The sequence below is a fragment of the Hemiscyllium ocellatum genome, chromosome 36, assembly GCF_020745735.1.
Source record: "Hemiscyllium ocellatum isolate sHemOce1 chromosome 36, sHemOce1.pat.X.cur, whole genome shotgun sequence".
Classification (NCBI taxonomy): domain Eukaryota; kingdom Metazoa; phylum Chordata; class Chondrichthyes; order Orectolobiformes; family Hemiscylliidae; genus Hemiscyllium; species Hemiscyllium ocellatum.
The window spans coordinates 47845562-47869562 of NC_083436.1; the positions used below are offsets into that span (position 1 = coordinate 47845562).

At 41.6% G+C, this 24001-nt stretch overlaps 1 protein-coding gene across 1 annotated transcript in view; it reads left to right on the forward strand.

Annotated features, from left to right (window-relative positions):
- The window catches only part of LOC132833386 (ADP-ribosylation factor-like protein 9), a 48221-nt gene that overhangs the window by 18454 nt on the left and 5766 nt on the right, over positions 1-24001 (forward strand). Inside the window, exons 2-3 of the mRNA XM_060851620.1 lie at positions 11024-11192; positions 14144-14319. Of these exons, the coding sequence (XP_060707603.1) occupies positions 11024-11192; positions 14144-14319 (345 nt within the window). The remainder of the gene's footprint in view (positions 1-11023; positions 11193-14143; positions 14320-24001) is intronic.

Genomic DNA, 24001 nt, shown 5'->3' on the forward strand with positions numbered 1-24001 from the left:
CAGGTGGGACTAGATTGGGTTGGGATATTTGGTCGGCATGGACGGGTTGGACTGAAGTGTCTGTTTCCATGCTGTACATCTCTGACTCTATAAGACCATTTGATGTAGGCACAGAAACCGGCTTTTCAGTCCATCAAATCTGCTCCACCATTCAGTGAGATTATGGCTGATCTGATCATCCTCGATTCTACTTTGCCTTTCCCATAATTCTTTATTCCCTTACTAATTAAAAATCTGTCTCTCAGGCTTGAGTACACATCATGACCCAATCGCTATATTCCTTTACGATAAAGAATTCCATAGATCCACTCCGAGAAAAATTGCTGCCTCACCTCTACCTAAATGGGCGTCCTTAATTCTGAGATTCTGCTCCAAGACTGTTCCACAAAGGAAATAACCTCTCTGCATCCAACCTGCCAAGTTCCCAGTAAAGGTTTCAATAAAGTTGCCTCTGACTCTTCTAAACTCCAATGAGTACGGGCTGAACCTCTCTTCACAGGCCGGAGGATACCATTTCAGTATCAACCGAATGAAGCTTCTTTGGATTGCCTCCAATGCTAGTATATAGAGTCATAGAGATGTAGAGCATGGAAACCTATGCCCTCTATTTCTGGACTCCCCCACTCCAGGGAAAGGACCTTGTCTATTTATCCTATCCATGCCTCTCATGATTTTATAAATTTCTGTAAGGTCACCCTCTGCCTCCAATGCGCTAGGGAAAACAACCCCAGCCTATTCAGCCTCTCCCTATAGCTCAAATCCTCCAACCCTGGCAACATCCTTGTAAATCTCTGAATCTTTTCAAATTTCACAACATCCCTCTGATATGAAGGAGACCAGAATTGCATGCAACATTCCAAAAAGTGGCCTAACCAATGTCCTGTACAGCTGCAACATGACCTCTGAACTCCTATAGTCAGTGCTCTGACCAATAAAGAAAAGCATATCAAATGCTTTCATCCACCTGCGACTCCACTTTCAAGGAACTATGAACCTGCACTCCAAGGTCTCTTTGTTCAGCAACACTCCCCAGGACCTTACCATTAAGTGTATAAGTCCTGCTTTGATTTGCTTTCCCAAAATGCAGTTTCTCACATTTATCTAAATTAAACTCCATCTGCCACTCCTCAGCTAGTTGGGCCCATCTGATCAAGATCCCATTATGCTCTGAGGTAACTTTAGCTGTCCACTGCCCCTCCAATTTTGGTGTCACCTGCAAACTTAGTAACTATACCTCTTATGCTCACATCCAAATTCATTATATAAATGATGAAAAGCAATGGACCCAGCTTTGCGGCACACCCCTGTCATAGGCCTCCAGTCTGAAAAGCAATGCTCTGTCACTACCCTCTTCTAACTTTGAGCCAGTTCTGTATCCAAATGGGTAGCTCTCCTTGTATTTCAAGAGATCTAACCTTGCTAATCAGTCTCCCATGAGGAGCCTTGTCAAGCACCTTACTGAAGTCCATGTAGATCACTTCTACCACACCGCCCTCATCATTCCTCTTTGTTACTTGTTCAGAAAACTGAGTCAAGTTCATGAGGCATGATTTCCCACGTACAAAGTCATGCTGACTATCCCTAATCAGTCCTTGCCTTTCCAAATACATGTACATCCTGTCCACCACTGATATCAGGCTTACCGGTCTATAGTTCCCTGGCTTTTCCTTACCACCTTTCTTCAACAGTGGCACTATGTTTGCCAACCTCCAGTCTTCCAGCACCTCGCCCTGTGACTATCGATGATACAAATATCTCAGCAAGGTATCCAGCAATCACTTCCCCAGCTTCCCACAGAGTTCTAGGGTACACCAGATTATGTCCTAGGGATTTACCCACTTTTATGCATTTCAAGACGTCCAGCACCACCTCCAAATTCTGGACATTTTTCAAGATGTCACCATCAATTTTCTCCACATTCTATATCTTCCATGCCCTTCTCCACAGTAAGCACTGATGCAAAATACGCATTTAACATCTCCCCCATCTCCTGCGGCTCCACACATAGGCTTGCTGATCTTTAATTTCTGATGAAGGGTTTTTGCCCGAAACATTGATTCTCCTGTTCCTCAGATGCTGCCTGACTTGTTGTGCTTTTCCAGCACCACACTCTCAACTCTGATCTTTGAGGAGCCCTATTCTCTCCCTAGTTACACCTTTGTCCTTTTTATATTTATAAAATCCCTTTGAATTCTCCTTAATCCTCTTTGCCAAAGCTATCTCATGTCCTCTTTTTGCCCTCCTGACTTCCCTCTTAAGTATACTCCGACTGCCTTTATACTCTAAGGATTCACTCGATCTCTGTTGTCTATATCTGACATATGCCTCCTTTTTTTTCTTAACCAAAACCTTAATTTCTCTAGTTATCCAGCATTCTCTACACTTGCCAGCTTTTCCCTTCACTCTAACAGGAACATACTGAGTCTGGACTCTCATTATCTCATTTTTGAGTGCTTCCCATTTTCCAGCTGTCCCTTACCTGTGAACATCTTCCCCCAATCAGCTTTTAAAAATACTTGCCAACCCTGTCAAAATTGGCCTTCCTCCAATTTAGAACTTCATCTTTTAGATCCAGTCTATTCTGTTCCATCACACTCTTAGGACTAATAGAATTATGGTCATTGGCCCCAAAGTGCTCCCCACGACACCTCAGTCACCTGTACTGCCTTATTTTCCAAGAGTAGATCAAGTTTTGCACCTTCTCTAGTAGGTACATTTGAATTTGAATTGAATTTATTGTCATGTGTACCGAGGTACAGTGAAAAGCTTTGATTTGCGAGCAACAGGCAGATCACATAGTTAAATTGCATAGATAAGTAAATAATAAGTAAACAGCAGCAAAACAAAAACACAGGTGCAGGCAAATGCTAAGAGTTTGAGAGTTCATTCAGTATTCTAACAGTAGAGTAGAAACTGTCTTGAAACCAGCTGGTGTGGGTGTTCAGGCTTCTGTACCTTCTCCCTGACAGTAGAGATTGTTTAAAAAAAACACTGCCAGGGTGGGATGGATCTTCGAGAATACTGGTGGCCTTTCCTTGACAGCGGGTCTGGTAGATGGGTTCCCTCTATAGATGGGAGGTGGTTGGCCTTTGTGATTGTCCAGGCCAAGTTTACCACTCTCTGTAACCTTCTCCGATCTTGAACGGTACAGTTGCCATACTAGGTAGTGATACATCCAGACAGAACGCTCTCGATGGCGCACCTATAAAAGTTGGCAAGGGTATTCGCCGTCATGCCAAATTTTCTCAACTGCCTGAGCAAAAAGAGATGTTGTTGGGCCTTTTATAACCAGTGCATCCACGTGAAGAGTCCAAGAAAACTTTTTGTTGATGGCACCCACCGAAAGTCAATAATGAGTTCCATAGTTTTGCTGGCATTGAGAACTAGGTTGTTCTCAGTGCACCATTTTTCCAGGTCTTTCACCTCCCGTCTATAGTCTGTTTCATTGCCATCTGAGATTCCACCAATTTATGGTGCTGTCATCAGCAAACTTGTAAATGGCATTCGTCTGGTAGTTGGTGACGCAGTCATGGGTATACAGCAGGTACAGTAGGGGGCTGAGTACCACCCCTGGGGTGCTCAGTGTTGAGTGTTAGTGAGGATGAAATGTTGTCCCCAATCTTCACTGACTGTGACTTGTGGGTCAGGAAACTGAGGATCCAGTTGCAGAGAATGGGGCTTAATCTGAGATCATTGAGTTTAGTAATCAGTCTCAAGGGGATAATAGTGTTGAAGGCTGAACTGTAGTCAATGAGTAGGATTCTTACGTAGCTGTTCTTGGTGTCAAGATGTCTAGGGAGGAGTGAAGGGCAAGTGATATGGCATCTGACGTAGATCAGTTGATCCGATAGGCAAATTGAAGTGGGTTGAGAGTAGTGGAGGAGGCTGGAGTTGATTAATGCCAGCCTTTCAAAGCACTTCATGACCACCAAAGTTAGGGCCACTGGACGGTAGTCATTGAGACATGCTTCATGAGCCTTCTTAGACACAGGCTTGATGTTGGCCCTCTTGAAACAGGCAGGGACAGTGGCCTGCTGCAGGGAGAGGCTGAAGATGTCCGAGAAGACCTTTGCCAATTGATCTGCACAATCTCTGAGTTTATGGCCTGGTACTCCATCTGGTCCCATCACTTTGCTTGGATTCACACAAAGGAAAACTGATCTGACCTCTGATGCAGTGACTGTTGGGATAGATCCGTCAGGACTTGTCAGAATAGGTATTACCTCTCCCCTGAAATTCTGCACAAAGCGAGCATATATGGCATTGAAACGATCTGGAAGGGATGTGTCATAGACTACAATCTTACACTCTCTCTTTTTAGAACCTATGATGTCATTGATTCCTTGCAATAGTCGCCGGATGTCTGTCCGGGCCTCTCGTTTGGATCGGTATTGGACCTTGGCTGTCTTAATGACTCTGCGAAGGTCATACTTGAATTTCTTATATTTAAGTGGGTCTCCCGATCTGGAGACCTCCAATCTCGCTTTTAGCAGGTTCTGTATGTCCTGTTTCATCCAGGGTTTCCTGTTGGGGAACACCCAGATTGCCTTCTTCAGTACGCAGTCCTCCACACACTTGCTGATGAAGGCTGTGATGGTGGTGGCGTGCCTGTGGCCTGTTTGAACACGGCCCACTCAGCCGATTCCAGACAGCACCGGAGTTGATCCTCTGCCTCCTCCAACCAGCACTGGACCTGTACCCGCGGAGGGGGGGGGTCTCCTGTTTGAGCTTTTGCTTGTAAGCTGGGAGAAGAAACATGGCATTGTGGTCAAGAGTTCCTGAAATGAGGGCAGGGGATGCACCGATAGGCATTTTTCACAGTGGTGTGGCAGTGGTCTAAAATGTTTGGACCCTGGGTGAGGCAAGTAATGTTCTGGTGGTACTTGAGTAACACTTTTCCTTAGATTGGCTTGATTGAAGTTGCCAGTTAGAATAAACAGGGCCTCGGGGTGTTCCGTCTCCAGGGTGTTAGTGGTGGAGTACAGCACATCCAGAGTTTCCTCAACCTTTTGCTCATGGTATTATGTACTCAGCAATTAGTATAGCAGCGGGAAATTCCTGTGGTGGATAGAAGGGGTAGCATTTGATTGTGAGGCATTCAAAGCTTGGGGAGCAATGGCTGCCCAGGGTTGCAATGTCCATGCACCACAAGTTGTTAATTGAAAAGCAAACCCCTCCGCCCTTTGTCTTACCCGAAGACACTGTACGGTCCACACGATGGATAGAAAAGCCATCAGCCTGAAGTGCGCAGTTGGGAATGGATGTGTTGAGCAGGGTTTCTGTGAAGCAGAATGTGCAGTAGTCCTGCAGTTCATGCTGGAAGCTGAGCTGTGATTTGACTTCACTTACATAGTGAATCAGAAAATGTTTTTGTACACACTTAACAAATTCCTCTCCATCTACATTCTTAACACTATGGCAGTCCCAATCTTTTGTTTGGAAAGTTAAAATCCCCTACCATAACCACCCTATTATTCTTATAGATAACTGAAATCTCCATACAAATTGTTTCTCAATGTACCATTGACTATTAGGGGTCTATAATACAATCTCAATCAAGTGATCATCCCTTTCTAATTTCTAAGTTCCACCCAAATAAATCCACAGGATGTATTCCCAGGAATATCTTCCTGAACTACAGCAATAATGACCCGCGCACCCCCACTTTCTATCCTCCTCATAGCATCCGCTATGACAGTCGATCGCTTGGAGCCTGACATACCCCTCAATACATTTAAACCAGTCTCGATACTAGAAACTTGGCTGTTGGTACTACATTTCCCTGAGAATCCATCACCCCTTACATTTTCCAAATCAGCATACTTTTTTGAGATGTGGATAGCCACAGAAGACTCCAGCACTACCTGCCTACCCCTCCTACCTTTCCTGGCAATACCCATCTACCTGACTGTATCTGCATCTTTTCCCCACTTCCCATAACTGCCATCAGTCACACCCCTATCTCCTGCAAATTCCTCATTGCTTCTAACTGCTGCTCCAAACAATCCAAGCGATCTAATAAGATTTGCAACCAAAGATATTTCCTGCAGACATAATCTTCACTAACCCTAACTCTGCTTAGATACAGTGCCTTAAAATGTTCACAGTATTCTAGCAATGATCTGACTGATGTCTTGTATAGTTTACCAAGGCTTATCTATTTTTATACTCCGTTTGCTTGGAAATGAAGGCGAACATTCCATTTGCCTTCCCCACTACTTACTGAAACTTTATACTGGTTTGTACGATTTATGCGCAAGGACCCCAAATCACCCTGTGCTATAACTGTCTGCAGTCTTTATCCACTTAAATAATATTCAGCTCCTCTTCTTCCTGCCAAAGTGCCTAACCTTCCATCTGCCAAGTTTTTGCTCATTCAGTTAACCTGTCTGTATCCCTCTGCAGACTACTTGTATCAACCTCACCACTTGCCTTCCTACCAGTTTTTATGTCATCCACAAACTTGGCCTTAGTACATTCACTTTCCTAATCCAAGTCATTAATATATATTGTAAATAATTGTGGGCCCAAACACTGATCCTGTGGCATTCCACTTGTTGACTGGTTGCCAACCTGAAAATGCACCCTCCAGACCCCTTATCCTGACTCTCTCTTCTATTAGTTAACCAAATCATTAAACATGCTAATATACTATCGCCAACATCATCGACTCTTAAGTAGATTAACACGATACTTTATTAAATGCCTCATAAAAATCCAAATATATTGCATCCACTGCTTTGCATTTATCTACTGTCTTTATTTCTGTTTTTAGACATTCTAGAACATTTTCCATTTTGTGCATTAATGCTGATTGTGCTTGATCATATTATATATTTTTAAATGCTCTGTTATAACATCCTTTATAATAGGCTCTACCATTTTCCCAAAAAGCTAACTGGCTTTCAGTTTTGACTTTTCTTTTATATTAAGGTGTTGTATTCAGAGTTTTTGCCAATCTTCTGGACTTTTCCTGAATCTAAAGGTTCTTAGAAGATTATTACCTGTCATCCATTAGCTCTGTAATATTCTGTGGTGCATTCTATCAGATCCAGGGAAATTGTCAGTCTTTACGTCTTTTAGTTTCTCTAGCACTTTTTTTCTGGTGATAATTATTGTATTTACCTCCACTTCTACTTATGCCTTTTGATTATTAATTAATTTGGAATGCCGCCTGTCTTCTACTGCAAACACTGAAACAAAGTATTTATTCAACTTCCCTGCTATTCCTGGATCCCCACTATTGTTTGCCCTTCATCAGGAATATGAAGGGCTTATGCTCGAAACGTCGAATTCTCTATTCCTGAGATGCTGCCTAACCTGCTGTGCTTTGACCAGCAACACATTTGCAGCTGTGATCTCCAGCATCTGCAGACCTCATTTTTTACCCCACTATTGTTTCCCTAGTCTTGTTTTCGGGAGGGCCTAGGTTCACTTTGACCTCGCTCTTTTTATATATTTAAAGAAACTCTTAGTGTTCATCCTCATGTTACTTGCAAATTTAACCCTCAAATGTTATCTTCTCTATTATTTTGAGGTTATCTTTTGTTGGTTTTTAAAACTTTCCCAGTCCTCTGGCTCACCGTTAATCTTTATGATATTGTCTTTTTTTTCTTTTAATTTCATACAATTCTTGACTTCCCTGATAAAACATGGTTTGCTTGTACCTTGCTAGAGTCCTTTCTTACTGGGGTATGTCATTGCAGCGAGCCATGAACTAATTTCTGAATGTTTGCCATTTTCCCTCAACTGTCTTTACTACTAAATTCTTTTCCAAATCCACTTCAGCTGACGTTGCCCTTATTCCTTTGTACTTATCTTTATGTTTAACACCTTTGTTTCCAACCCAAGTTTCTCCCACTCAAACTGAATGTTAAATTCAAAACTTTGATTTTGAAGGCAGATTGGAGAAGTTGCGACTGTTTTTTTTTGGAAAGGAAGGCCTGAAAGCAGATTTGATATAAGTTTTGAAAATCATGAGAAGCCTGGTTTGAGTAGATAGGAAGAAACTATTGTCTCTTAAAAGGTTGAAAAAGAACACAGCAATAACTTAGTTTACAAAGTTAAACTTCGCAAGTGCCAGGTTATAGTCCAATGGGTTTGTTTGTAAGTACAAGCTTTCGGACCACTGCTCCTTTATCAGGTAGCTAGTGAGGACAAGTGGCGTCACAATTCTAGCTACCTGACGAAGGACACTGCTCCAAAAGCTTGGACTTCCAAATAAACCTCTTGCACTATACCCTGGTGTTGTGTAATTTATAACTTTGTCCACCCCAATCCAACACTGGCATCTCCACATCATTAGTTTACAAAAGAAGCAAGTGTGAAGTGAGAAAAACTTCTTTCACAGTAAATGTTAGGATAGAATAGTTTAGGAGGGCATAGTGGCTCAGTGGTTAGCACTGCTATCTCACAGTGCCAGGGACCCGGGTTCGATTCCAGCCTTGGGCGACTGTTTGTGTGGTGTTTGCACATTCTCCCAGTGTCTGTGTGGGTTTCCTCCGGGTGCTCCAGTTTCCTCCCACAATCCAACGATGTGGAGGTTAGGTGGATTTGCGATGCTAAATTGCCCATAGTGTTCAGGGATGTGTAGGTTAGGTGTCAGGGGTAAATATAGGATAATAGGGTAGGGAAATGGTTCTATGTGGGTTACTCTTCAGAGGGTCAGTGTGAACCTTTTGGGCTAAAGGGCCTGTTTCCACACTAGGGATTCTATGAATCTATTCTGAGTCTAGGATCTAGAATGGACTGTCAGAAACTAGTTGAGACTGGTTCAATTGAGACTTTCAACAGTGTTTTGGATGATGATTTAAAGCGCTGTTCACGATAGTGAGGAAAAGCCAGAAGAATGGCACTGAGTCATAAAGCTCATTCAGAGAGCTGGAACAATGGGCCTATGTGCCTTCTGCCCAAACACAGTTCTATAATACTGTGATTCAGAACTGGAAACATTGAGTCATAGAGATGTATAGCACGAAAACAGACTCTTTGGTCCAACTCGTTCATGCCGACCAGATATCCCAATCCAATTTAGTCCCACCTGCCAGCACCTGGCCCATATCCCTTCAAACCCCTCCCATTCACATACCCATCCAGATGCCTTTTAAATGTTGCAATTGTACCAGCCTCCTCCACTTCCTCTGGCAACTCATTCCATGCACATACCACACTCTGCATGAAAAGGTTGCCCCCTTATGTCTCTTTTATATCTTTCCCCTCCCACCCTAAACCTATGCCCTCTAATTCTGGACTCCCCCAAACCAGGGAAAAGCCTTTGTCTATTTATCCTGTCCATGCCCCTCATGATTTTGTAAACCTCTATGAAGTCACCCCTCAGCCTTCCACGCTCCAGGGAAAACTGCAATAGCCTATTCAACCTCTCCCTAGAACTCAAATCCTCCAACCCTTCAACATCCTTGTAAATCTTTTTCTGAACCCTTTCAAGTTTCACAACATCTTTCCGATAAGGAGACTAGAATTGCATGCAGTATTCCAACAGTGGCCTCACCAATGCCCAATACAGCCACAACATGACTCCCAACTCCAGTACTCAAGACTCTGACCAAAAAAGGAAAGCATACTAAACATCATCATCACTATCCTATCTACCTGTGACTCCAAGGAGCTATGAACCTGCACTCCAAGGTCTCATTGTTCAGCAACACTCCTGAGGACCTTACCATTAAGTGTGTAAGTTCTGTTATCATTGAGAAGGAAAGATTTTATAGAAATTGTTCAAGGGTTATGGGAGGGTAGCAAAGCCTCTGAAGAGCAGTAGAGAGTTTGACCTTACAATCATAAAAACATTACTAACATTAACAACCTGGTAACTGATCAGAATTTCAATCTTTAATGGAAAATCTGGACAACCTTCCACTATTTGGTCAGGCCGAGGACGGTGTGACCATTTAAGACCATAAGACACAGGAGTGGAAGTAAGGCCATTTGGCCCATCGAGTCCACTCCGCCATTCAATCATGGCTGATGGGTATTTCAACTCCACTTACCCGCATTCTCCCCGTAGCCCTTAATTCCTCGAGACAACAAGAATCTATCAATCTCTGCCTTGAAGACATTTAGCGTTCCAGCCTCCACTGCACTCTGCGGCAATGAATTCCACAGGCCCACCACTCTCTGGCTGAAGAAATGTCTCCGCATTTCTGTTCTGAATTGACCCCCTCTAATTTTTAAGGCTGTGTCCACGAGTCCTAGTCTCCTAGCCTAACGGAAAAAATTTCCTAGCGTCCACCCTTTCCAAGCCATGTATTATCTTGTACGTCTCTATTAGGTCTCCCCTTAATCTTCTAAACTCCAATGAATACAATCCCAGGATCCTCAGCCGTTCCTCGTATGTTAGACCAACCATTCCAGGGATCATCTGTGTGAATCTCGACTGGACACGTTCGAGTGCCAGTATGTCCTTCCTGAGGTGTGGGGACCAAAACTGGACACAGTACTCCAAATGTGGCCTAACCAGAGCTTTATAAAATCTCAGTAGCGCAATGGTGCTTTTATATTCCAACCCTCTTGAGATAAGTGACAACATTGCATTCGCTTTCTTAATCATGGACTCAACCTGCATGTTTACCTTTAGAGAATCCTCGACTAGCACTCCCAGATCCCTTTGTACTTTGGCTTTACGAATTTTCTCACCGTTTAGAAAATTTACTCTGCAGTGGAACATGAGAACAGTTCAAGTTATGATTCTGGCCATCCAGGTCAGTCCATTTACCCGCATATTGAGTTCTGTTCTGAGTGTTTAATTCCATGTGACTTTATTAGCGTTCATACTTGTTTGCTAAAGCTGTTGAATAGAATGTTAACCTTAACATCAGTCTATAGTTGGTTACCCAGCTAGACAAATGTTCAATCTGACCTCGATACAGACTGCAGTGAATTTTTTTCTAATGCATTCATCTTGTTCTTCTAATATGTATAGAACATTCCTCTATGTTGGTTTACCATTTCTCGAATACATTGCAACAGACCATATTAGTCCTAATTATTAAACTTGGTTTTAAAGGATGAGGAAAGCATAAAGCAAGTTCTTGTCGTTGGTCTTGATGGTGCAGGAAAGACAAGTGTTCTGCACAGCCTGTCTACCAATACAGTCAAGAGGAGTGATGGGCCTACCGTGATGTTCAACAGTGTGTGTGTTCAGACTGAAGATGCTGAGATAGAATTTTTAGAAGGTAAGTCAAAATGTTAGCCTGTTAACCTCTGAGAGTGGAAAGGATGATGACACAGATGTTATTCTATTTTGAAGGTCTTCATATGTGGTTATGCCATATTAGTTCTTATTCATAAATCTTCTACAGTTCTGCCCCTAGTTAGTAAAAAGGAGGACAGTTACATAGGTACAAAATTCAGGAGAAAAAGACTGGGAACTCAGGTTCCAGATTCCCCTAAACATTGTCCAGAATTTCCAGGCCTATGCTTGGAGGAGGGATGTATACAGCTTGACCTGCCCCAGACATTGAAATGAAGCTAAACCATTATTCATAACCTCTAACTGTCTTGTCCATGTGGATTCCTGGACAGAAGACAGTTTTTAAGGTAGGCCTACTCCCCAACCCTAGGATCTTTTAATGCAACCAAGACTTTATGTTGTAAATACAAAATTGCATGAATTACTCATTGTAAAAATGTCCCAAACTCCCATGCCTAGCTGGCCGATGTGTCTATTCAGTTAGAATGGATAATCTTGGAACTTCTTCATTTGGTTGTAGCTCTAATGTTTTACACTCGTTTGAAGCTTTGCCAGAAATGCTGCATGCTATGTTTAGAACAGTGCAAACTACCCATTGCTGTGTTTCCATTGATAGCCTCTGAAATAATATTACATGAATGAGTATTTAAATAAAAGCCATCTAATAATAACTAGAGTTTGCTTTATTCTGACCTATAATAGCAACTCTGCACCTACCTCTGTGCTTACTCCATTGCAGACTACCTAAATCTGAAGTTGATTTGTACACAGTTGCTTTGTATTAGCTAACTGTGAACACGCCATAGGGAATGGTGGTAATCATTTGAGAGTAGTGAATGTCAATCATAAACTATGCACTTGGAAGTGTAGAACTTGAATATGTTGGAAAAAACTGTTTGTTGGATCTTATTGTCATGATAAATACATGACAACTTGTAAGAATACAGATTCAAGGAATATCCCTTGAGTTGGTACTCTTGAGAAATTTCAAGGACCACAATATCCCCTCCCATGTGATCAATAATGCCCTCCAGCACATCTCCTCTACTTCCAGCCCCTTTGCCTTTGGACCCCATCCCCATCCATCCAACCGCAACAAGGATAGAACACCCCACACACACACGCACGCGCACACACACACAGCCACCTACAATCAGACCCCACCACCAAAGGTATATTTCCCTCCCTACCCCATATCTGCGTTCCGCAGAGAATATTCCCTCTATACCTTTCTTGTTAGGTCCACGCACCTCCCCAACAACCCACCCTTCTCTCCTGGCATCTTCCCTTGCAGTCGCATGATGTGTAAAACCAGTGCCACACCTCCCCCCTCACCTCTGTCCAAGGCCGCAAAGGATCTTTTCACATCTGGCAGAGATTTTCTTGCACATCCATCCACCTAATCTACTCTGTCCATTGCTCTCGATGTGGCCTCCTCAGCATCAGAGAGACAGGACACCAACTAGGACATACCCACCAAACAACCCCAACACCCTGTGGCTGACCAATTCAACTTCCCCTCCCACTCCTCCAAGGGCAAGCAAGTCTCCACTGCCAAATCCAATCTACCTGCCACCGGAGGAAGGGCACCCCATCTCCACCTTGGGACCCTTCAACCACATGACATCAACATCGACTTCACCTTGTTTCTAAATCTCCCCACTCTGCACATCATTCCAGATCCAACCCTCCAATTTGGCACCACCCTCTTGACCTGACTACCTGTCCATCTTCCTTCCCACTTATCCACTCTACCCTCCCCAGCGACCTATCACAATTAACCCCTGCATTCACCAATTACCTTCCCAGTTACCTTCCCCGCCCCCTCCTCCCCCAAGCCCTCCCTCCTATTTATCTCAGTCCCTCCCCCAACATTCCTGATGAAAGGCTTATGCCCGAAATGTCAACACTCATGCTCCTCAGATGCTGCCTGATCTGCTATGCTTTTCCAGTGCCACACTTTTCGACTAGGATTCTCCATCTGCTGTCCTCACTTTCTCCATTCTTGTGAAATGACCAGGTGAATGCAAGATCAGGACATTTCACAAGAATGCCAACTCAAGCTTCAACAAAATTTTTTATTTCAACAAGATCATACCAGTTTTATTTTTGACTTATTTGAATCTGTTTAATAGTTCAGTATAATTCAGAATTCACTTTTTGGTGGAGAGGGGAAAAGTCAATAAAAGTGTAAGAAAATGCAGGATTTTAGATGATACAGTAGGGTCAAACCTGATAATGTTAAAACTGTGCAAAGAATTATTTAGGACACTTAGAAAGTTGTCTAATTTTGAATATTTTTCAATCATGGGATGTAAAAGTAGTGTTGTGAATGCAAAGAACTTCATAGACTTCAATTAATGAGCTTGAAAAGCTAAAGTGAAAACAAAGTGCAAGAAATTAAAAGTCTGGCAGCAGCTGTGGAGAGAAAATCAGTTGCTGTTTGAATCAAAACGTTAATTTGATTTCTTCAAAAATGCAGCCAGACTTGCTGAGAGTTTCCCGCATTCTCATTTGTTTTAAAGAAACTGGGTTCTTTTCATTAATGCAAATGTTTAGTTTTGAGGGCTTTAAATAATGTAAATAGAGAAAATCTATTACCGCTGGCCATTGAACAAGACAGGATGAGATTAAAGATCATGAGCAAAAGGATAAAGAAAGAGGTTAGAGTAATATTTTTTGTAGAGTGAACATGAAATTCGTGGCCATTGACAGTAATTGAATCAAAGTGCTCTTTAAGGGAGTGTAGATAATTTTAAAAAAAGATTAAAACTTAAGGGGAAATTAGAAAAGCGGAAGGGAATTTGTTGAAGAGCCAATCCGGTGATCTTTGGAGCTTTAGATTACTAGTTTTCAAAAAATTAAATATTATTATAACAGGCTTGTTCTTCAATGCACTCCAATCTGCTTCATTACCTTTTTTTTCTCTTAAAGTTGGCGGTAATAAATCTCTGCGTAAATGTTGGCCATCTTATTTACCTGGATCACAGGCTTTGGTTTACGTAGTAGATTCAGCAGATCGTAATCAGATGCCACTTGCTAAGAAAGAACTTCACCAACTGGTCCAAGGATATGCAACACTTCCTGTTGTTGTTTTAGCCAACAAACAGGTATGTGTCTTTTTAAAAGCAAATTACTGCGGATGCTGGAATCTGAAACTAAAAGAGAAAATGCTGGAAAATCTCAGCGGGTCTGGCAGCAACTGTAAGGAGAAAAAAGAGCCTGCGTAACTGACCCTTTGTCAAAGCTCGTGTCTTTTTATTGTTCACAACAAAGAAAAGTAAACATGAACATTTTCACCAGTAGTTTGTATAGACGACTCTTGATAATTATGTTTTCCACTGCACTTATTTCTAAATTACAACCTTTAGATCACATGTAAGCCCTTTGCCTGATGACCCACCCTTTAAGGATAATAACCATGTATAGATATATCTTAATGGAAATTTCTTGATCTATATGTTTGGGAAGGAATAATTAATGGTACATCAAATTGTAGCATTTAGAAATATTTGCAAATGATCAGAAAATTTGATGACCTCATCTTTTGAGAAGATATTTCTGCATTTACTATGCAATGATACCTTATCTACTCAGGTGCAGTTGTTGAATATGTAAAGACGTAACCAGGTGCATGCTTTCCAGAGTTAAGGCTTAAAGTTTGCAAAATAGAAAAATTAAGAGTAGGAGTATGCTGTATGGTCTCTTGAGTCGACTTCACCATTTTACACAATCATGGCTGATCTCAGGTTTCAATTCCATAGAACATATAGAACATAGAACAGTACAGCACAGAACAGGCCCTTCAGTCCACGATGATGTGCCGGCCATTGATCCTCATGTAAGGTAAACGTAATGTACCAACCCTCAAATTTCTGTGACCATATGCATGACCAGCAGTCTCTTAAATATCCCCAATGACCTCGCTTCCACAACTGCTGCTGGCAACGCATTCCATGCTCCCACAACTCTCTGCGTAAAGAACTCACCTCTGACATCCCCTCTATACTTTCCACCAAACAGCTTAAAACTATGACCCCTCGTGTTAACAATTTCTGCCCTGTTAACAAAGTCTCTGGCTATCAACTTAATATATGCCTCTCATTATCTTGTACATCTCAATTAAGTCCACTCTCTTCCTTTTTTTTCCAATGAAAAAAGTCCAAGCTCAGTCAACCTCTCTTTGTAAGATAAGCCCTCCATTCCAGGCAGCATCCTGGTAAACCTCCTCTGAATCCCCTCCAAAGCATCCACATCTTTCCTATAATAGGTCGACCAGAACTGGACACAGTATTCCAAGTGCGGTCTAACCAAAGTTTTATAGAGCTGCAATAAGATCTCATGGCTCTTAAACTCAATCCCCCTGTTAATGAAAGCCAAAACACCATATGTTTTCTTAACAACCCTGTCCACTTGGGTGGCAATTTTAAGGGGTCTGTGTACCTGCACACCAAGATCCCACTGTTCCTCCACACTGCCAAGAATCCTGTCTTTAATCCTGTACTCAACTTTCAAGTTCGACCTTCCTTGCATTTATCCAGGTTGAACTCCATCTGCCACCTCTCAGCCCATTTCTGCATCCTGTTAATGTCCCGCTGCAGCCTACAACAGTCCTCTATACTGACAACGACACCTCCAACCTTTGTGTCAGCTGCAAACTTGCTAACCCATCCTTCAATCTCCTCATCCAAGTCATTAATAAAAATTAGAAAGAGTAAGGCCCAAGAACAGAGCCCTGTGGAACAACACTCACCACTGACTTCCAGGCAGAATACTTTCCTTCCAATACCACTCGCTGTCTTCTGTCGATCAGTCAATTCCAAATCCGTACAGCTAATTTTCCCTGAGTCTCATTCCTCCTGACCTTCTGAACGAGCCTACCATGGGGAAACTTATCAAATGCCTTGCTGAAGCCCATATACACCACATCCACTGCTCGACCCTCATCAACTTGTCTAGTAACAACCTCAAATAACTCAGTAAGATTTGTGAGGCATAACCTGCCCCTCATAAAGCCGTGCTGACTGCATTTAATCAAGCCATGCTCTTCCAGATGGTCATAAATCCTATCCCTCCGTATCCTTTCTAACACCTTGCAGACGACAGATGTGAGACTGACTGGTCTGTAATTGCCGGGGATTTCCCTATTTCCTCTCTTGAAGAGAGAAATTACACTTTTATATCTGCTCTCCATAATGTCTTGATTCATTGTGGGACCAAGACTCCACCTGCAACTAAATTCAAGGCTTGACCTTGTGAACAAATAATCACATTAGACATATTGGAGGCAGTTCAGAGGAGGTTTGCTGAATTGATATCTTAAATGGTGACTGGATAGTCTTTTGAAAATAATTTCAATAGTTTGGACTTGCTCCTACTACAGTTTGTTATCAGAGTCCCACATAAGAGATTATTATGCAGATTAAAGCTCATGGAATTAGGGAAAGTGTATTGAGATGGATAGAAAACTGGTTGGCAGAGAGGAAACAAAGTAGGAATTAATAGATTATTTTCACATTGATAGGCAGTAACTAATGGGGTGCCACAGGGATTGGTGCTAGGACCCCAGCTATTCACAATATATATTAATGATTTGGATGAGGGAACTAAATGTAACATCTCAAAGTTTGCAGATGATACCAAGTTGGGCGGGACAGTGAACAATGATGAGGATGCAGGAGATGCTTCAGCATGATCTGGACAGATGGGTGAGTGCGCACGTCAGTGGTATAATTTGGACAAATGTGAGGTCATTCAGAGTTTGGAGAAGATTTGTAGCTCAGGTTGAGGTTCTGGATGTAAGTTTGCTCATTGAGATGGAAGGTTAGTTTCAGGCGATTCATTCTAGGTAACATCAATGTGCCTCCAATGAAGAACTGGTGTTATGGCCGCTTTCTATTTGTGTTTAGACTTCCTTGTGTTTGTGATATCATTTCCTGTTCTTTGATCTTTCCAGAAAAGGAAATGACATAACCAACACAGGAAATGACATCATTGACCCAAGGAAACCTATAGAAAGCAGGCCATAATACCAGTGTTTCACCAGAGGCTCACTGATGATATTACCTAGTATGGTGATGAAACGTCTTAAAAACAAATCTTCCAGCTCAGTGAGTAAACTTATGTTCAGCATGATTATTCTCTTTGGAAGCAAAAACAAGAAGGCAGATTACTACCTGAATGGCATGCAAATTGGGAGAAGTGAGTGTGAGCAGGCACCTAAATGGCTCTTGTGCACCTCTCTCGGAAGGTAAACATGCAGGTCCACCAGGCAGTCAAGAAGGCAGATAGTATGTTGGCCTTCATTGCAAGAGGTTGCGAGCACAGGAGCAGAGATTATTTGTTGCAGTTATACGGGACCTTAGTGAGGCCACACCTAGAATATTGTATGCAGTTTCGGTCTCCTTTTCTGAAGAAGGCTACTCGAGGGAGTCCAGCAAAGGTTTATTTGGCTGTTTCCGGGGATGACCAGACTGATGTATGAGAAGCGATTGACTAGGTTAGAATTGTTTTCACTGGAATTCAGAGAAGTGAGGGGGAATCTCGTAGAAGCTTGTAAAATTCTAACTGGACTACTGCAGGGAAGGTGCACCCAGAACTCGGGGTCAGAGTCTGAAAATTTAGGATGGACCATTTGTAATGGAAATGAGTAGACATTTCTTCACCCAAAGAATGGTGGGCATGTGGAATTCATTACAACAGGAAGGCGTTGATGCCACAGCATTGAATGTATTTGTGTGTGTTAGATATACACTTGGGACAAATATGATCAAAGGTTATGGGGAGAAAGCAAGATTAGGCTATTGAGTTGAACATTTGGTCATGATTGCGATGAATGAATAAGCAAGCTTGAAGGACCAAATTCCCCCCTCCTGCTCCTATCTCTTATGTTTCTATAAGAAGAATGACGATTGATATGCATAAAAACCCAAATGGTCTTGACAAAGTGGATGTGGGAAGAATGTTTCCTTTTGTGGGCAAGTCCAGAACTAGAAGAATTGAGGTTTCTTTTAAAATCACAGGAGAAGATAATTTTGTTTCTTTTGAGTTGTGTGACTGTGGAACTTTCTTCCTCAGAAGGTGGTGAAAGTGGGGTCATTAAATATTTTTAAGATAAATGTAGATTGATTCTCCTGCCAAACAAGAACCTTAAATTATCAGGAATAGTAGAGAATGTGGGATTCAAAATGCAAATCAATCAACCATAATCTTATCGAATGACAGTAGGCTTGAGGGGCTGAATGGTTCACTTCTCCTATTTTGTAATTTAATTTCTTTTAAGCTGTCAAAAGAGAAGAGCTGGAAAAGAACCTGAGTTACTTTGAAGGTTCAGGGCATAAAATTTGTGGGTTAACGTGTATTTTTGTGTTTCTGGGAGAACAGAGGAACTCCGAGCAAGAATAGGCAATTCAGCCCCTCGAGGCAAAAGTGAGGACTTCAGATGCTGGAGATCAGAGTCTAGATTAGAGTGGTGCTGGAAAAGCAAAGCAGGTCAGGCAGCGTCCAAAGTGCAGGAAAATCGACGTTTCTGGCAAAAGCCCTTCATCAGGAATCCTGAATTCAGCCCCATGTGTCTGCCCTGCCATTTGATAGAGTCATAGCTGAGGGCTTATGCTCGAAACGTCGAATTCTCTATTCCTGAGATGCTGCCTGGCCTGCTGTGCTTTGACCAGCAACACATTTGCAGCTCATAGCTGAGTCATCTCAGCCTCAACTCCACTTCCTGCCTGCCCATTCTCCATAACCCTGTAACCCCTTACTAGTTGAAAGAGATGTAGTTCATTCCATCTGATGAATGTACAGGAAGTTTGTAACGAAAAAAAAAGTACAACCTCGTCAGTAAAGAGTGAAGGGAGGAGCAATATTCCACTGGGGTTGAGTGTCTGCAGAAAATATTGTTAGAAAATTAAATTAAATTTTCGTTTTGCTATTTATGATATTTTCCAATCGCTTTATGTGTAGATTTCTTCTTTGATGTAATACATCTTGATCTTTTATCACGAGGCAGCCTCATGTGAACATGATCAGTGGCAGACCATGATAACCAAATTGTGAAAATAAAACTTATGATCTATCAAGCTCAGTTTTGCTTTGGAATCTGACTTGCTCTGTCTGACAATCAGTTGGATTATAACAATTCTCATAATCTACCATAGGTAATTTGTCCTAGCCTTCACAATTTGCTTCATACTTTAGTTTTAAGCACTTTCAAGCTTCTATCATTTCAAACTTCTATCATTTTAAAATTCTATCATGTAAAATTTTATCATTTTAGGAGCACCGTTCCCTTACTTGAGAGCTCTTTAGCAGCAGCATTAGTCCTCTGAACTGCAAAATACTTAGCCTGATCCTTTGTTGGTTCTTCGGTGTTCTGTTCCAGAAATCCTCTGGAACATATTCAAGGAATTCATCTTCACAGCATTTGTGCTGATTAGGTTTACCAGTATCAGTGTTCACTCCACATTTCTTAGCAGTTGCGAGGGCCTCTGATGCTGACTGCCATGCATGGAACTTTGGAGCAGAAGCACCTGTGTGCTGCTAAACAGCTGAACATAGAACATTACAGTGCAGTATAGGCCCTTCGGCTCTCGATGTTGCACTGGCCTGTGAAACCAATCTGAAACCCATCCAACCTACACTATTCCATTATCATCCATATGTTTACCCAATGACCATTTCAATGCCCTTAAAGTTGGCAAATGTAGTACTGTCGCAGGCAGGGCGTTCCACACCCTTACTACTCTCTGAGTAAAGAATGTACCCCAGACACTTATCCTATATCTATCACCCCTCAATTTAAAGCTATGCTAGCCATCGTCATACGAGAAAAAAGGTTCTCACTGTCCACCATATATAATCATCCAACCATCATGTATGTCTCTATTAAGTCACCTCTCAGCCGCCTTCTCTCTAAAGAAAATACTCTCCAGTCCCTCAGCCTTTCCTCATAAGACCTTCCCTCCATACCAGGCAACATCTTGGTAAATCTCCTCTGCACCCTTTCCAAAGCTTCCACATGCATCCAATAATGCAGCAACCAGAACTGCACACAATACTGCAAGTGCGGCCACACCAGAATTTTGTACAGCTACAACATGATTTTGTGGCTCTGAAATTCAATCCCTCTACCAATAAAAGCTAACACACTGTATGCCTTAACAACCCTATCAACCTGGTTGGCAACTTTCATGGATCTATGCGCATGGACACAGATCTCTCTGCTCGTCTACACTACCAAGAATCTTACAATTAGCCCAGTACTCCGTATTTCTGTTACTCCTTTCAAAGTGAATCACCTCACACTTTTCTGCATTAAACTCCATTTGCCAGCTCTGCAGCTTATCTATGTCCCTTTGTAACCTGTAACATCTTTAGGCACTGTCTCCAACTCCACCAACTTTAGTGTCACCTGCAATTTTACTAACTCATCCTTCTACGTCCTCATCCAGGTCATTTTATAAAAATGACAAACAAGTGGCCCCAAAACAAATCCTGTGGTACACCACTAGTAACTGAACTCCAGGATAAATGTTTCCCATCAATCACCACACTCCATCTTCTTTCAGCAAGCCAATTTCTGATCCAAACTGCTATTTCACCCTTAATTCCATGCCTCCGCACTTTCTGCAATAGCCTATCATGTGGAACCTTATCAAACGCTTTACTGAAAACTATATATACCACATCAATTGCTTTACCGTCATCCACTGGTTTGGTCACCTTCTCAAAGAACTCGATAAGGTTTGTGAGGCATGACCTACCCTTCACAAATCCCTAATCAAATTATTTCTTTCTAGATGATTATAAATCCTACAACTTATAACCCTTTCCAACACTTAACCCATAACTGAAGTAAGACTCACTGGTGTATAATTACCTTGTCTCTACTCCCCTTCTTGAACAAGGGAACAACATTTGTTATCCTCCAGTCTTCTGGCACTATTCCTTTATGACGACATAAAGATCAAAGCCAAACACTCTGCAATCTCCTCCCTAGTTTTCCAGAAAATCTGAGGATAAATCCCATCCCATAAGGCCCAGGGGACTTATCTATTTTCACATTCCAGAATTGCTAACACCACTTCATTATGAACCTCAATCCCATCTAGTCTAATAGCCCGTATCTCGGTATTCTCCTCAACAATATTATCTTTTTTTCAGTGTTAGGAGAGGCACTAAATGAATTACTATCTTCTCGAACTCCACACACAACTTCCCACAACTGTCCTTAGCTTAGATAGCACGTTGACCAGTATGTATCTATATTGAAGTCCTCCACTATTACTTTATTACCCATGTTACACATTACTCTTAAATTTTTGATTTATACAATGCCTAACACCACCACCACTAATATGGTTACATATAAGCAACTCCCACCCATGTTTGCATGATGAATTTGATGAACTTTGCCTCTGTGTTTGCAGTAGGAAATAAGGATAGCTTGAAAGAAGTCATGAGGAAATGGATAATAGATCAGGAACAGGGACTAAATGAAACTGATATAAATAAACAAATGATAAATCCTCAAGACTGACGGTTTCCATGGAAGGGTATTCAAAGAAGGGGAGCACATTGTAGGTGCCCTGATTATAATCTTTCAAAGTTCCCTAGATTCAGAGGTTGTCCCTCTGGATTGGTAAGTTGCATATGTCACTTCAGTTTTTAAGATGGCTGAAAGAAGAAAATGGGAGAATTGCAGAGCAGTTAGCATAGCATGGTGGGGAAGTTGCTCGCGTGTAACTGAGCATCTCAAAGAAAATATTAATCAGGGAGACCCAGCATGATTTCATGACAGATAGGTTATGCCTAAAAAATCTCATTGAATCTTTTGGAGAAGTGACTGAGTTAGTAGACAAGGTAATGTCTGTGCATGTTGCTTATAGAACTTCCAGAAGGCATTTGATAAAGTCCCACTGAGGGGACTGTTAACTAAGATAGAAGTCCGTGAAATAGGGGGCAAATTATTGACATAGCTGGGAAATTAACTGAGAGGCAGGTGACAGAAAGTTGGGATAATGGGTAGGTACTCAAATTGACAGGCAGTGACTAGTGGTGTCCCACAAGGATCTGTGTTAAGACCTCAATTATTCACGTCATTTATTTACAACTTTGGATAACGGCATAAAAAGTAATATACCCAAAATTGATGAGACAAAGTTAGGCAGAATTGTAGACTGCATGAATGATAGCATACAATGACAAGCATATTAATAGACTAGGTGAATGGGCAAAACTGTGGCAGATGGTATTCAATGTCAGCAAGTGTGAGGTTATCCATTTTGGACCAAAAATGAAGATCAGGATACTTTCTAGATGATGTGAAGTTAAATACATTAGAATACCAAGGAGATTTAGGGATTCAGGTACAAAGATCTTCAAAATGCCAGGTCAAGAAGGCTAATGGAATACTGGCCTTTATACTGGATTATAAGAATGCAGAAGTTATACTACAGTTATACAAAAACCCTGGTTAGGCCTCACTTGGAGTATTGCGAGCAGATCTGGCTACCACACCTTAAGATGGACATGTTAGCCTTGGAAGGAGTACAAGAATGATACCGGGACTTGAGGGGTTAAATTAAGGATTGAGATTTTACAAATTAGCCTTGGTTTTCTGTAGAATTCAGAAAAATAAAGGTGATCTGGTCGAAGTCTTCAAGTTACGAATAGAAAAAGACAGGGTAGATAAAGATAAACCATTTCCAGTTATTCTTTGACCAGTGGACCTTGTTTAAAAATTAGAGCCGGATTGTTCTTCAGAGATATCAGGTAGTTCTTCTATGCACAAAGTGGGGTAGATGTTTGGAATTTTCTTCCACAAATGGCAGTTGATACAGGATCAGTTAATATTAAATCTGCGAAAGTTAAGCAAAAGTATTTTAAAAACAAAAGGGGCCAAACATTATCCATGATCTCATTGAATGGTGGACATGCTCGAGCGCTGAATGGCCTATTCCTGTCCCTATATTCCTACCATCCACAAGATGCACTCTAGAAATTCACCAAGGCTCCTTAGACAACTCATGACCACTACCAAATAGAAAGACAAAGGCAGCAGATCCATCTCACCTACAACCTTCCGTATTCCCTACCTTTTTGTGACTTAAGCATGTGGGCCCCCAAATCCTCCAGTGCTACGGCTTTCTCCATTTAAATAATACTTGGCTGCTCTTCTTGTTGCCATTCCTCTATCCGTGTTAAAATATTGCTTCCAACATTGTGGGCTTTTAAGTAACCTTATGTGCAGTAACTTATTGACACATTTTGGAAATCCAAATATATCACATCCACTGGCTCTCCTTTGTGAAATCATGCTGACTCTGCTTAATATTATGTTTTTATAAATTTTCTACTGTTACATCCTATAGAATGTATTCTCACATTTTCCCAGTGAAGATGTTAAATAACTGGTCTATAGTTAACACTTTTTAAATCATTTTTAGATCAAAGGAGTCAAGGTATGAGTACTTCTTTTCTGTAGCGATAATTATTGTTTAATTTCTCCCCATCTCTCAAGCCGCTGTCACCATTTTTGCTTTTGATTAATTAGTATTTTTGGAATGCTATTAGTTTTCAACTCTGCCCATTTCTTTATTCTCAATTCTTTCTCCAGCCTTGTTGTCGAAGTGACCTATATTCACTTTGACTTTTCTTTAGATATATAAATACGAATAGAAGTGCTTACTGTCTGTTTTTATGCTACTTGCTAGTTGCCCTCATTTATTGTTTGTTTCCATTTTATTATTGGCGATCTTTTGTTGGTTTTAAACTCTCCCAGTACTCTGGTTT